The sequence below is a fragment of the Zea mays genome, chromosome 6 (assembly GCF_902167145.1).
Source record: "Zea mays cultivar B73 chromosome 6, Zm-B73-REFERENCE-NAM-5.0, whole genome shotgun sequence".
NCBI lineage: Eukaryota > Viridiplantae > Streptophyta > Magnoliopsida > Poales > Poaceae > Zea > Zea mays.
In genome coordinates, this window is record NC_050101.1 from 134,672,216 (window position 1) to 134,687,041 (window position 14,826).

The window sequence follows — 14,826 nt, forward strand, 5'->3', positions numbered from 1 at the left end:
ACACGAAGGCACGAGGAACCTACATTTGAGGACGACGACGAGGTCAACCATGCAGGCCCACTTGTGAAGGGCCAAATTTCCTCATACGCCCGAAGACTTAGCAAGGCTGGTGGCAACTTACAATGACGGTTGTCGGCATTCGCGCATTAGCGACCTCTGTGTAAAATGCTTGCCCTCAGCAGGCCCATCTGTAAAGCGACCCAAGAGGGTACTAAACTTGGTGTAATTAGGGGTTCGTGCTTGCTATCCTGTAATTACCCCGTTGTATAATGCATGGGGGAATATAGTTGGTAGTCGGGGCATTATAGCACTTAGAACACGCTTTGGCAATACACTGCTCTAGCATCCCATTGCCCTACTGTGTCATTTGCTCTCTCTCGAGTGTATGGTGTGGGACATCCGTGTGATGGTAGTAAATTGATCACGAAGCAACAACAACTGTGCTTTTCTTTCATGGAGTGTGATATCCTGGCCACAGTGGATGATGATATTCTGGCCCAATGCTTAATAGAATTAATAAGGTACTCATACCAACAAGGTGCATCTTCTTTTTTGGAAAACTCTCTCGAAAGAACCTCCAAGTTAAGCAGAGCAATTTGGGATGGGTGACCGACTGGGAAGTTTTCTCGGGTGCGCATGAGTAAGGACAAAGTGTGCATAAAAGACTCGTGTTGGTCTGTGGGGACAATATATGATCCTAGAGAGCTGAAAGGAGTAAGTACCGCCGGTCCGAGAGTGGACAGGACGTTACAAATGGTATCAGAGTCGACCCTCGTGGTTTCACGGGCGTGTGTGGGCTAGAGGTTCGGTATATGGCACATGGTGCATGTGGCCTCAGAGTGGTCACATGACATGTCATATGACGACACTAGACATACATACGTGGCCAAAAGGGGAGGTTCCTGGCTTGGGGTTGACCGACGAGGACGTCGATCTTCTAAGGGGGTGGATTGTGATATCTTGGGCCTAGTGGACGGTGATATCCTGGTCCAATGTTTAATAGAATTAATAGAGTACTCATACCAATAAGGTGCATCTTTTTTTGGAAGACTATCTCAAAAGAACCTCCAAATTAAGCATGCTTGGCTTGGAGCAATTTGGGATGGGTGATCGACCGGTAAGTTTTCTCGGGTGCGCATGAGTGAGAATAAAGTACGAACAAAATACTCATGTTGATCTGTACAGTCTTCGCAAGATATCGAGACTCTCTCCAGAACCCCCTCTGATTGAGCCGTAATCCGACGTTCCTTCTCATTATAGGGAATTGAATCGTACATAAATGTATCGAAATACTGTTTTTCTTTAGTGAATTGACACGCTCTATCCTCTGTTATCAACCCTGGCCTCCTTTCACTACGGAAACCTTTACTACAGGATTGGCTAGCCTCAGCGACTACCGGACTAGCCTCGGGTCGGGGACTAAGCCTATGTTATGTATGGCCGTGCCTAAGGGCATATCGGTTGAAGTAGATTCTTCTTTTTTCTCAAAAAACCCCTTCCCAAACTGTACAAGCTTCTTCCAAAGCATACGGCTTTCTAGATGTATATGACGATCTCTAGACAGATGGATCTTATATGAATCGTATGATGAAGTACCACATGAGTGGATATATAGAAAAGGAATCCAAATCCGGATTAGGTAGACCCTGTTGTTGTGAGAATTCTTAATTCATGAGTTGTAGGGAGGGACTTATGTCACCACAAACAGAAACTAAAGCAAATGTTGGATTTGAAGCTGGTGTTAAGGATTATAAATTGACTTACTACACCCCGGAGTACGAAACCAAGGATAGTGATATCTTGGCAGCATTCCGAGTAACTCCTCAGCTCGGGGTTCCGCCTGAAGAAGCAGGAGCTGCAGTAGCTGTGGAATCTTCTACTGGTACATGGACAACTGTTTGGACTGATGGACTTACCAGTCTTGATCGTTACAAAGGACGATGCTATCACATCGAGCCCGTTCCTGGGGACCCAGATCAATATATTTGTTATGTAGCTTATCCATTAGACCTATTTGAAGAGGGTTCTGTTACTAACATGTTTACTTCCATTGTGGGTAACGTATTTGGTTTCAAAGCGTTACGCGCTCTACGTTTGGAGGATTTACGAATTCCCCTTTTGAGTTTTTCTGGCGGACCGGTCGCGCAAGATCTTTGGTCTTCCCCCGGAACCGATGAAAAAGTGGGTCGCTTCTTATGGACTCGCTCAGAATGATTCTTCTCTATCTATAGTTCATGGCCTATTAGAAGTAGAAGGTGCTCTGGTGCAATCCTTACCGACAGAAAAAGATTGCAGTCGGGTTGATAATAATCGAGGGACAATAATATGATATTAGAGATCTGACAGAATTAAGTAGCGCCGATCCTGGAGTGGACATGGTGTTACATGGAGTGGGCAGTGCCGTGGTTTTGTGGTGCATCTATGTTCTGGTTCCCAAAATGCGCTGGTTGTATTGCACTTTGCAACTACTACTTACACAATGGCGGTGAATTAAACGGCGTGACATGAACCATTACGTACACCGTTTGACGGAAACCCATTCGATGTTTTTGTTGACTTTGGGCGGAGATAATATTTCAGTCCTCTTTTTCTTAACAGAGGGCAATCCCAGTTGTATTTTTTTCTACCACCACTGAACACATGCTGACACCAGCAAAGCCGCATTCTGCGTCTCTCGTCACTCACGGACAACCTCTTTTGATTATGTCCACTAATGTTGCCGTGTCACACGCTCGTTGGTCGGCAGCAACAGTCAGCTACGGATCCGAGAGGAGAGAGAGCAGATAAAGAGCGCCGGTGCAGGTGAGAGAGATCAAAGCAACTGTTGGTGCTACTGGCTGCTACACGGCTGGTTCTCCCGGTCTCTGCACTACAAACTTCTGATCCAGGATTATAAAAATCACTTGCTGTAGTTGCCACGCACCTTCTTCTCAACTCTCAAGCGGCACCTTCCTTTTCTGTGTTTCCCCTCTCTCTCTCTCTCTCTCTCTCTCTCTCTGTGCTAGCTGCTAGCAGAGCAGAGTGTCAGTCAGTGAGTGCGCAGTGCATGTTCGCCATGGCAAGCGCCGGCGGCAAGGAGGAGCCTGGATTGTTGGTGAAGCAGGGGACCAAGCTCCACGCCAAGATGCTCTCCAAGGAGGCGGCGGCGCAGCTCGCGGTACCGTCGTTCCGGGTGTACTACTCCGTGGCGTCGGCCGGCGCGGTGCCGTTCCTGTGGGAGTCGCAGCCGGGCACGCCCAAGCACGACTCGTCCTCCGCGGCCGAGCTCCCGCCGCTCACGCCGCCGCCGTCCTACTACTCCGCAGGCCGGGGCGGCGCCGGCGCCGGCCGCTCCAGGAGCCGCCGGCCCGGCCTCCTCGCCGCCATCCTCCCCAGGATCACCCTCCACCGGTGGCCCGGCAGCAGCCGGACGACGTCGGCGTGCCCGTCCTGGTCCTCCACGTCCTGGTCGTCCTCGAGTTCCAACACGTCGTCCACGATGTCGCCCGTGTTCACCGTCCAGTCGTCGCCCGCCGTGCACGTGGGGGCTTCCCGCGGCCACCACGGGCGCGCGATCTCGGCCGGCGGCGCCTACGACGAGGCCACGCCGCGGTGCTTCTCGGTGGAGCGTGAGTGCTACGAGAGGCGGGTCGTGAAGGGGTGCGGCGTCGCGGTGGCCTTAAGGAACGCGCTGGCCACGGTCGTCGTCGGCAAGCCCGGTCGGCGAGCTGCCACCAGCGCCGCAGCATAGACAGGATTTGATTGAAATTGATATGGCTAAGAAGCTCAGGGTGTGCTTTGCATTTTGCCGCAGCATGTGTCATGTAACGTACTCCCACCGTCCTAAAATAAGTGCGTATCATGTTTATGTACAAGTTTTTTTTAAAAAAAAAACTAAGTATATAGAAATACTATTAACATTTATATCTTCAAATAACTTTATTATAAAAGTATATTCCACCCGCAACCTCTGTTACTATTGTTTCATGTATATTTGATCAAATTTTGAAGAGTTTGATTTCACGGTAAGTGAGATTAATTAAACGAGCGTGATATATATATATATATATATATATATATATATATATATATATATATATATATATATATATATATATATATATATATATATATATATATATTTAGAGCCCTGGGCTTTGTTTAACTACAGGAAGCCCTGACTATTCACCCGGTTGACCAGTCACACCATTCGGTCCACCCATTATAATGTTTACACTTAGTTATACATAAGTTTACGCTCGTGTACCACCGTATAAAACCAATCGTTCTACCTGGCCTTCTGCGATGACTGAGACTAGGGTTTTATTGGCGGCGGTTGCGCGACACGAGCGAGCGCAGCGAAGCCAGCACGACCGCGGCGGACAAGCGTCCCCATAGACGAGATCCATGGTGGATCGCCTCCCCATCATCGTTCCAGAGGTGTCTTCCCTTCGTTTCCCTCATTTTCTTCCCTCCCCTAACCTTACCTCCAGTCGGTGCGCACCAGCAAGGGGACTCCATGTTCGAGCGTCGGCTCGAGAGCCAGGTAAGTCGTCGTCGATCTATGACTTTAGCCCTGGTAGGAACCTCCTTGCTCCCCCCATCCTGATCCCCAAACCATCCTTTTGGATTTCTAATTTGGGGATATATTTTAGGGTTTCGGTTCTAGGGTTCAGTTTGTCAATCCCCTTCTCTTTTTCTAATCTGAGTTACGAATTTAATTATGGTGTTCCTAATCCATCAATCGAAGTTAGGGCAGCCGAATCCAAAAGGATGGACCCGAATGTTAACACCCCAAAGGATGCACCTCGAACCCCTTTCTTTATCTCTTTCTGATTTCTTGGTTCAATTTCCCACTACCGGGTAATAATGGTTACTAATTGATAAAAAGACCAGGTACAAATTACAAACTCCTTCGGATCCCAATAATTTTCAACCTTCAAAGAGGTTTTCAATCTGAAGATGTCAACCCCAATACCACAGAATGAGTTCAAGGGCTATCTCATTTCATGTAAAATTACATGCATGTATGAAAAAAAGTGTATCAATTATAGTGTCAATCCCTGCTCAGCTTCTGGTTTTTTAGGAACATCAACTGGTGGAGAGGCCTTGTTGGGCTCCTCATCTGTAACAACTGGGATACTCGCTGTGGAGATGGGGATATCTTCAGGTGTTTCAGAGTCATGTTCCTTTGAGAATTCGGTAACTTTTTAGATGACTTCATAAATAGGCATAATTGCAAAGAGCTGTTAAACTTGTTCTGTTGTTTTGGGTGTAGCATAAAGAATCATAATTTCCTTAGTGGCTGGTTTGTTTAATGGCCTGAAGCATGATGCTTATCCAAGGTTATGCATAACAAATTTCTAATTCATAATCTATTGTATTATTCAGAAAATCATCTGGAGCTCGAGTCCCAAGTACCCTGTATGGCAGAAAGAAACCTCCGCTTAAAAGTACTAATATTTGCTACTTCTAAATACAAGTACATATGCGTGCATAAATATACTCGGCTACTACCAGTGTATTATAGCTGCATTTACCTTGATTCTACATGCTTCAGGTAGTCTAGAATATCAAATTGTTGTATATATTTAACACCTTCTGTACCATCAAATTCAGAAATGCACTCAAGAAAAGGCTTTTCAAAACTCTTAGAATGTATTCCAAGAGCAGTGCACATATTCATAAGCTAATTATGTAATTTCTTATATGTTGCTTTGAGGCAAATTGAGCAGGGATTTGTTTGGCTTCCAAATGGTTTGTTGGTCCTAAAATAGTCAGAATCACATGACATCTGTGCTATAGGTAATCTGATCTTCTAACTCAAGTTTGCATTCAGTTTAGACTTTAGGTTATGTTAGTCATAACAAACTTGAAAAGACATATTAACGAGGAAAGATCATATTAACAGTTCATGTTACATTTGCAGATATGGACCTTGGTGGTTTTCTCCACATTAGGAAAGCTGGAAGAGCCTTTTGAACTCATTTTTTTTGCTAACAGTGGTGTTATGGTGAAACAAAGTTTTGTGTGTATGTACCAACAGCTAAAATGTAAACACGACATTATCATACTTGAGTACAGGAATAATTATCTCTTATATCTTATTGCAAGATCTGAAACAGTTCTCCTGTAGATGGTTAGCTTGCATTTTACGCTACAATTACCTCGGATCACTTGTTGTATCTTACACCAATTTACAAAATTTCTTGATGCGTTTTATGACAACCTCATGCACTGAGAGATACATTCGGTCTACATTCGTTATTATGAAACAGTTGGACGATTTACGTTAAAATTTATACTCATTTACGTTGTTTTGGTTTACAATTTACGCTGAAATCCATTCGAGCCAGAACCCGCGCTCAATCGACCGCACGCGATTTTCACGTCGTAATTCAGGCCTCATTTGCTGTTACGAAACAGGTATACGATTTACGCTAAATTATGTACTCATTTACGCTGTTTTAGCTCACGTTTTACGCTAAAATCTATTTGAGCCAAAACTCGCACACGATCGGACGCACGCGATTATTACGCCGTAATTTCGGGACCCATTTACGGTTACGAAACAGATATACGATTTACGCTAAATTTCGTACTCATTTACGCTATTTTGGTTCATGTTTTACGCTAAAATCTGTCCGAGTCAGAACCCGATCACGATGGGACGCGCGAGATTTTTACGCCGTAATTTTCGGGCCGCATTCGCCGTTTCAAAACAGATCTACGATTTACGCTAAAATTTGTAATCATTTACGCTGTTTTTGTTCACGTTTTACGCTAAAATCTGTCCAAGTCAGAACCCGTGCCCGATGGGACGCACGCTGGTACGGAACGTGGCTATACCTGGCTGGGGCTTCCTGATACTAATGGAAGCCCAGGGCTTCCATTACCATCGCCCTATATATATATATATATATATATATATATATATATATATATATATATATATATATATATATATATATATATATATATATATAAAAGTATGTACATATCATGTACGTGTGTGTAATATGTATGTATGTTACCGTGTATACATACAGTCATGTACTCTGGTCCTGCAAATATTTCTGCTTGTCCCAAAGTTGTTGACTGTATTCACCCATAAACGCTGGTGATCAGTATCGTAGATCTATCTTATAGGATGCTACACAATAGTGTTTTTTATATTTTTACTTCTCATTATATCTTAGAAGTAAAATTTTCACTACCCCTGTTTGTAATCACCATAGTTTCTAAGAAACTGGTTTATATTTCTAATTTATTGAAATATGTTTTTGAAAAAAATTAGGTGTGCTTATTTGAAACCAATTTTAGCTTTTTCGATACACAACAACACGTCTACTCATACTGTATCTTAAAATTAATTAATTCAATAAATCCCTTTAATTCTCTTTGCTACAAACTTTAAATCACAACATGAACTGTGCTCATTTTCGGCGGCCGAGGCAACCGTCGAAATTAAGGGTTACTTTTGGGGTTTCGGGGTTTTTTATAAGCCGCCGAAATTAGGTTAATTTTCGGCGGCCACTACCCTGAGCCACTGGAATTAATGTTATTTTCGGCGGCCACTGCCTCAAGCCATCGAAAATTAACGGATAACTCGCACGCGCGCGGTCTGCAACGCTCCCAACCGTCGTTGTTTCACCATTATCGCATGTAGCTCCCGCCGATGCCTCCGATCGCCGCCTCCCCACCTGAATCCGACCGGCCCGACACGGGCATAACTCTGGCGCGGCTGCCCTGCTCCGCCCAGCCACCCTCAACAGTTGCTGCACCCCGACCATGGCGTGGCTGCCCCGCCCCACCGTCGACTTGCCGGCTGACATCGACGCTTTGGCCTGCTCCACCCTGCCTCTACCGTCCACGAGCCACCCTCTCAGTGCTCGCCCGGCTCGCCCCACCACACTGTCGGTGTCCACCCCGCCCACGGCCGTCATCAACCACCACCACGATTCGACGTCACTATGACCTAGCACGAGAGGTGATATTTTACATATTTTTATTTATTTTCGGTGGCCATTTTTTATTAGCCACCGAAATTAATGAGTAATAGTTTATGCAATCAATGTTTATGTGTAATTGTTTGTTTGATTAGGTCATTTTTCATTACTTTTGATAGTTATATGTTTATGCATTTGAAAATATAATTAATCACAAGTTTAGTCAATGATGCATTGAAATGTCAGTTTCATTGTATTAATTAATATAATGTTTAACTCAATTCTAAATTAACAAGTATTTTTGTTTGTTTTGATTTCATTTATAGCACATGTTTTTTTGTTTGTTTTTATTTTAGTTGTCTAAGTGAATGGTGAGGATATAGTACTCTATTTTACTGAGAAATAGAATCGGCTTAAACTCATACATTTGTAGGAGGTTCAAACTGGAGTTGTACCGAGCCCAATCGATGTTTTTAGACGAGTAGGCGAGGGCTTAATGGGAAAACAGTGAAGACCTCGATAATCTATGCAGTCAGGCGGACGCTGAGCGTATGGTTAGTCGTTGTTAGAATTAAAGTTTTTCTTGCCATATTGCTAGTTATACATTACATGTGTAATGAATCTTCGTATTGTATTGCAGGAGACTTACAGGTAGGAGATGGTTAGGAAGCATGGTGAAGACTATGATTGGCGAGGAGCGTCTACCATCGACGCTGAATTTGTGTATTCTATTAAAGGAAAGCCCCATGGACGATATGAATTTGTGATTTTTTCAATTAGATTGAAATCATGACCGAATAGCTAATTTTCTTATTTTAAAGTATTCTATGTTTACAAGTGTGATCGATTCGACAAAGTTGCGGTCTCGTGGGGGCTCTTCGCCGTAGACAAGTTGTGGTAGCAGCCGTAGTCGGTGCTCGAGCATGTAGGAGACTATGAGGGAGCAACAAGAAACGTTTTGTGAAGAGTTGCGATAGCAACAAATGGCATTCGTCCGGCAACAATCAGAGTACATGGCTGCTTAAAACGCACAACGCAATAAGTAATGAACGTGAGTGTCTTATTTATTCTCAACACGGTCGTATATTTGTCCTATAACTAATATACTGCATTTGCAACAGCCGTGGTTTCCAGAGCAGGCACAACAACAACCATTCATTTTTTTCTCTCAATTTCAGTCGTCGATGCCTCGGTGGGGATTACATGCTCCGACACATCCTCCAGTTCAGGTGCGTCGATAAGTATGTCTACTCGAATGTATTATTAATTAGAGCTTACTATGAACCAGCTCTAGTGTGTCATTCAAATTCAATTTAGTTTAGACTTGTCATTTGTATTAACCTTTCAAATCTTGGCTTAACTTGATTTTGTAGGGATCGGAGGTTATGGGCCATAACACGCCACCACTGGTAATACCAGCACTAGGAGGAGCTTCTCGAGGGGAGGGAGCTACTGTAGAGGAGGTTAGTTTAACAAACAATTCTTTTGAATAGTGGTCAACTTAACATTGTTGTTATTAATGTACTCTTCTTTCTTTCAGACTCCAAACCAGATAGATGACTTTGCCAACAACTTCTTCGCTTCTAGAGGTAGTGGTCACAACTCAAATGACCCTAATTTTTTATGATTTGACTCTTGGTGAATTTGATCGATACGATGGATTTGATATGAACTGTGATGGATTCTAATGTATTTGTGATGGAATTGTGAGTTTGTGGTGGATTGTAATGGAATTGTGTGGTATTTTGGTGGACTCTGATGTATTTGTGAGGAATTATGGTGAATTGTGATATTTGAGGTGAATATGTGTAATTCTGAGAATTTATGTTGATGTCATGATGTTGTGATTATATTGTTGTTGAAATTGATGTTAATTTCACATTTTCATATTTTTTAGCTCCGAAATTGCTTATTTTTGGCGGCCTGGGCCATGCCACCAAAAATAGATATTATTTTTGGTACCCAGAGTAAAGCCTCTATAAATATGTTATTTTCGGTGGCCCGGATGCGACCGTCGAAAATAATAGCTAATTTTCAGCTAAATGTTTTTGGCGACCAGAAGGCATCGAAAATAGGCTATTTTTGGCGGCTTCTGGCCGCTGAAAATGGTAGACCCATAAGCCGTTGAAAATGGTCGACCGTCCTGTAGTGAATATAGAATAAAATCATATCAACATCATGACATCATCTGGTTTGGAGTCTGAAAATATCACAATTAGCCTCCCGGCGACGGGCCTCTGCTTCGCTCGCCAACTTGGCCGACTTCTTCAGAATTTGGATCACAAACTCAACAAAAACTATGGTGCTTAGACTCTAAAGAAAGCAGTTTTAAGTTTTTATATACATTGAGGCTTACATCATCCCCCGTTTAATAGTCATTTAAGTTTATTTTAGGATATTTTCTGTGTTTCAACTAGTTGGCATTGTCGCCTTTGGGACAGACTCCCTATTTCACTCCCTATCTCACTTTTATTTCAAACTCCGCTCTACAAACAGTGTAATATACAGTGTAAAACATTACTTTACACAGTCATTTACATGGCCTACTGGATATGCCCTAAAAGCAAAAGTTTGCTATAAAAGTATCAAGATCAAACTATGTGAACAAAATGAAATAGCAAAGCAACACGAGCTGCCTAATACTACCGGACAAATGACCTCCCTGAATTCCATCCCGTATGTCATTTGGATGATCTACCTAGCTTGTCCCAACTCCCAAGTAGTACTAGATAGTTTATGAGACCTAATGGAGTCAGTCACTGATGAAGCTTAAGCGAAAATTAAGCACAAATCTACGGGTTGGTCCCCTGTCTTGCCACCCGCATGATCCATATATCTTGTTACAAATCTGTCTGGATTTGTTTTTTTGTCCAACTTACACCAATTTAAAATGAAATATACTACTATTTTTTAATAGAGTGCAAGGATGCCAAGGACGCACACCACACCATATACACATGCACGTCTATTACACACAAGGAAGGGATTAAGAGATCTAGACCTTTATTGAGTGAGAAACACGCGGTACCACTGAATATGCACGCGTGTTACCGTATACCTAGACTTAGATATAATCTGAGAGGCAACGAAAGATAAACTCCAAAGTGAGACACAATGTCTGATGATTCAACCCACGTCCAGCCGTTCGCACACCTGGTGAATGAACCAACTGGGCTACGACCCACCCAGTACTCAATATACCACTATTTAGCAACATGAAATATTTTAATTGTGGCACACAATTAATTTAATATTCTTGAGAGGCCATGCATGGATTTGCCCCGTTAGACATTGTTCTTGACTCTCTTACCTGACCACCATTAATCTCTGTCTTAAATTTGTTTAATCCTCTCTGCTTGTCATGAGAAAAATAAAACGTTTCGATCTTGTTTACCCAGTCCAAGGTTCCTGGATGCTGCTACCAAGAAGAGGACAGTAGTGCTTAAGCTCGGATGTTGTTTTATAATTTCCAACTCTGAGAATGAGAAGAAACTATCGTGTTCAGGCCTTAGGGTGATGTGGACTACGAATTTTAACATAATCTGTTATCGTCATCTACAACATATCATGAATGCATGAAAGTTGCTGCATCAAAAGTGTCCGTCTAGACAGTTATGGTTTAAATGATCTCAGTTCATCTATTTGACCTCCATCAGGTTCAAGTATATCCATGGAGTCACTGTCTGATGACACACTCTGAAAATATCTCTTATCGAGGTGACTCACCTGATGATATCCTGAATTGATCCATCAATAATTCATGCCATTTGTACTGAGAATCACAGGACACGAGTTCAGTTACACCATGTACTACAAATGTGCTAGCAATTCAATTATATTGCGGAACTGAATTCCTGCGTCGCCCTCTCCATTCCTTGAGAAGAGCCGGAGAGGTGTCCGTTGGCCAAACTTCCTGACCAGAATGAGGTGGTCAGTAAAGGCAAGGGCATCAGCCATAAGGGCCCACTGGCTAGCCAGCTACCAGCCCCTAGCTGGGGGCTCCATCTCCTGTGCTGCTGCCCATTGCTATGGATGGCTATTGATGCAGAGGCTTGCCTTGCCCCTTATGAGGGGCACCAAGTAGTTGAAGCGCTCACAGCAGGGAAGAAGACACTGAAGTTATTGCACTTGCAGGACCACCTCACCTCATCAAGTGCTGATCTTTTTTTTATATAAAAAAAACAGCATGCGGTGCAGAGATGTATGGACCCATGTTTCACTCACTGCATGTGGTGATAGGTTTAGCTTGAGGATGAATTCAGCTAGCTGTCCAGACTGTTTTAGGCAAATGACTATGTTTAATTGTTTGCAAGCAAGCATCATATTCTTCACTTGGCACCACTTTTATTAGTAACTTGAGTTCCTGCAAAATGAATGGACCGGAAACACGTCCAATAAGTAGAACAACTCTACCAGTACAAGGTATGTGTAGTTGGGTGTAATGACTTGTTTATAGCGTCTAAGCTGTTGAGGAACATCATCATAGCAGCCAGCCTCTTGCAAGACCCCTGTCCAGTGGATCAGGTGTGTCCCGTGCTCATATTCCTGACTATCTGTCATAAATTAGTGTGATTCTGTGGAACCTAATCCTTAGCTGTGTTTGAATAGTGATTACAGACCATAGCAATAGAGATCTGAACAGAGGAGGCTTGCACTCTAAACGACAAACTTATTGATGCAGCATACCAGCACATGTTACTTTTATTTTTTGAAAGCGAAGTACATCATACTTTAATTTGACGGGGCGTAGCGTACCCATAGATGTGCACATGGCATACTCCAATTTCCGTTGCAGGACGGTGTAAGAAACCGATAGTTCAGAGTACTACGGCAAGCATGAGAATCCCAAACAAAGACATGGATCAGCAAAACTGATCTGTGTGTACTAACCACACAGTGTAATGCCAAATGAAAAAAGTTCAGATTGGCACCTCGTAGTTGCAAGATTGTTTTCTACGTGAACCATGCTAGCTCATGCCATGAAAACGATAAAAGTCGTTGATCTTCAGCTACTATCTGAATGATACAACATCTTGCCATCTTGGCGCCATGCATGTCCTTTACGCAACAATTCTTGCATCTTTTGCAGGGAAGAAGAAAAGAATCTTGCTTGCTTTTAGCACGTACCTAGTACTCCCTAATGAACAGTAAATATGAAAGTTCATGTGTAGCACGTAACCAGATTTCAGTGGCTTTTGTGGATGCTGACTGTAGTGGAGATCATCATCCTACTCACTTGACAGCAGAGTTGTGGAATCAGACGTGAAGGCAAGGCACGCATTGCATGGGTTATTGCTGAAATCATTGACGAAAACTTTAAGTTAGGCACATTATTTTGAAAAAAAAGAAACAATACTGATTTGGACCGTCGTGCAATCCCATATACCATTGCAAGGCCCCGGAGCGACTAGGGCACTGTGGGTCCCTTGGATTTAATATTGTTTATTATTTGTAACACGACAATCAAAGAAGTAAACATTAATGCTATTATTTTTTACTAACAGATGTGATACTACAAACCAAAAGAGTAGTAAATAAAATCAATTTGATTGCTTCTTACACCACGAAACAATTAGAGCCACAGGACAATATGTAGGGGCATCAAAGTTCTTTTCAGGCTTTTAGCTTCTCCTATAGTCTACTTGGTCTCTATATATGTGAACGTGGGCCCCTTTCTATTGTAAGCCCCCGAGCATCGGCCCTGTTGCATAGGCTCATAGTCGGCCCTGTTTGTAAAGCGAGAAGAGATGACACACTTGATAATCACCCTAGGTGATGATGACCCATGCAGCTAGAATTTACTCCCTTTTGTGACCTGCTTCATTCCTATTAAGTCGATTTTTCTCTCCAACAATTGTCACAATAAGCCTGTGAAATTATCTGGGGATGCCCTTTCGAAGCCTCATAAGCCGCCCAAACACATGTACCTATTCAAAAGAACTACTCAAACGGTTCGATATGCAATTATCAGAAGATTGATGTATGTACTGGTAACTACACGCTTTTCACGAAAGAGGACAACAAAGAAAACAAATGCTCGAAATATGGCAAAATTATGTACTGGTAACTACACCCTAGCTTTCTTGCGCGCGCGAGGGGGGGCTCGGTGGGTTGTCTCTGACCAATAATGTTGTTGATCAACTTCCTTTGGTGGTGTTGGCTTCGATTCAGGGCCAAACAGTAGGAGCATACCACCTGGTGGTGCTCTCTGTGGTAGCACAGACAGTCGCGACCCTGCTGCAGGAGCGGATATCCTATGCTCACGTGTCGGACGGTCCGTGCGTGCGCAAAGGGTCCAAGAACCCTAGAACTCACCCCCGGGAGGGACCCCATTAGGGAGTAGAGATCCAGGGAGTGTCTCAAGATCGGCAGGCCACCCGGGACGTCCCTAGACAACATAGAGTCAAAGGGGGATGAAGATTTGGGGTTGAAGGAAAAGCTAATCTAGGTCTAAATTATGCCTACTCCTAATGCGACGAAGAACAAAGGAAATAAACTAGATTGATTGATTGGTTCGATTGGTGATGCGTGCAATTGGTCCTATGCTTCATATATATATAGGGGGGTCTGGACCCGTTCCTAGGAGTTTCCCAACAGAATCCACGTGAAAAGTTGGATAAACATGCATGGAAAAGGGATATCTCACCTAATCTAATCCTATCGCGGGTCGTCCGCGCTACCTCACGGACCGTCTGAGGTGCGGACCGTCTGGCCTTCCTAGTTGCCACATATGGTGCTCAATAGGTGGTCTTGCTATTTGCTCTTGGGTCAAGGTTTGTTGCTAGGGTGTGACTTCTCCTTGGATTTTCATTGTGTTTCAAGCTTGCGGTAGTGCAGTTCCTCCAACCTGGCATACTTTTCGAAGAGCTAATATAGCTCTTGTAGTGTATTTGGGGTG

The 14,826-nt window shown here is 43.3% G+C and overlaps 1 protein-coding gene and 1 long non-coding RNA gene across 2 annotated transcripts; both read left to right on the forward strand.

The window, feature by feature from the left end:
• Positions 1-2,947: 2,947 nt before the first annotated feature.
• On the forward strand, positions 2,948-3,851 carry LOC100280099 (uncharacterized). Its single transcript, NM_001153037.1, has one exon. The coding sequence runs from the start codon at positions 3,047-3,049 to the stop codon at positions 3,728-3,730; it is 684 nt and encodes a 227-aa protein (NP_001146509.1). The 5' UTR covers positions 2,948-3,046; the 3' UTR covers positions 3,731-3,851.
• Positions 3,852-5,459: 1,608 nt separating this feature from the next.
• LOC109940616 (uncharacterized) lies at positions 5,460-6,092 on the forward strand. Its single transcript, XR_002263224.3, has 2 exons — positions 5,460-5,784; positions 5,909-6,092. It is a non-coding gene; the product is annotated as an uncharacterized lncRNA (long non-coding RNA).
• Positions 6,093-14,826: the final 8,734 nt, after the last annotated feature.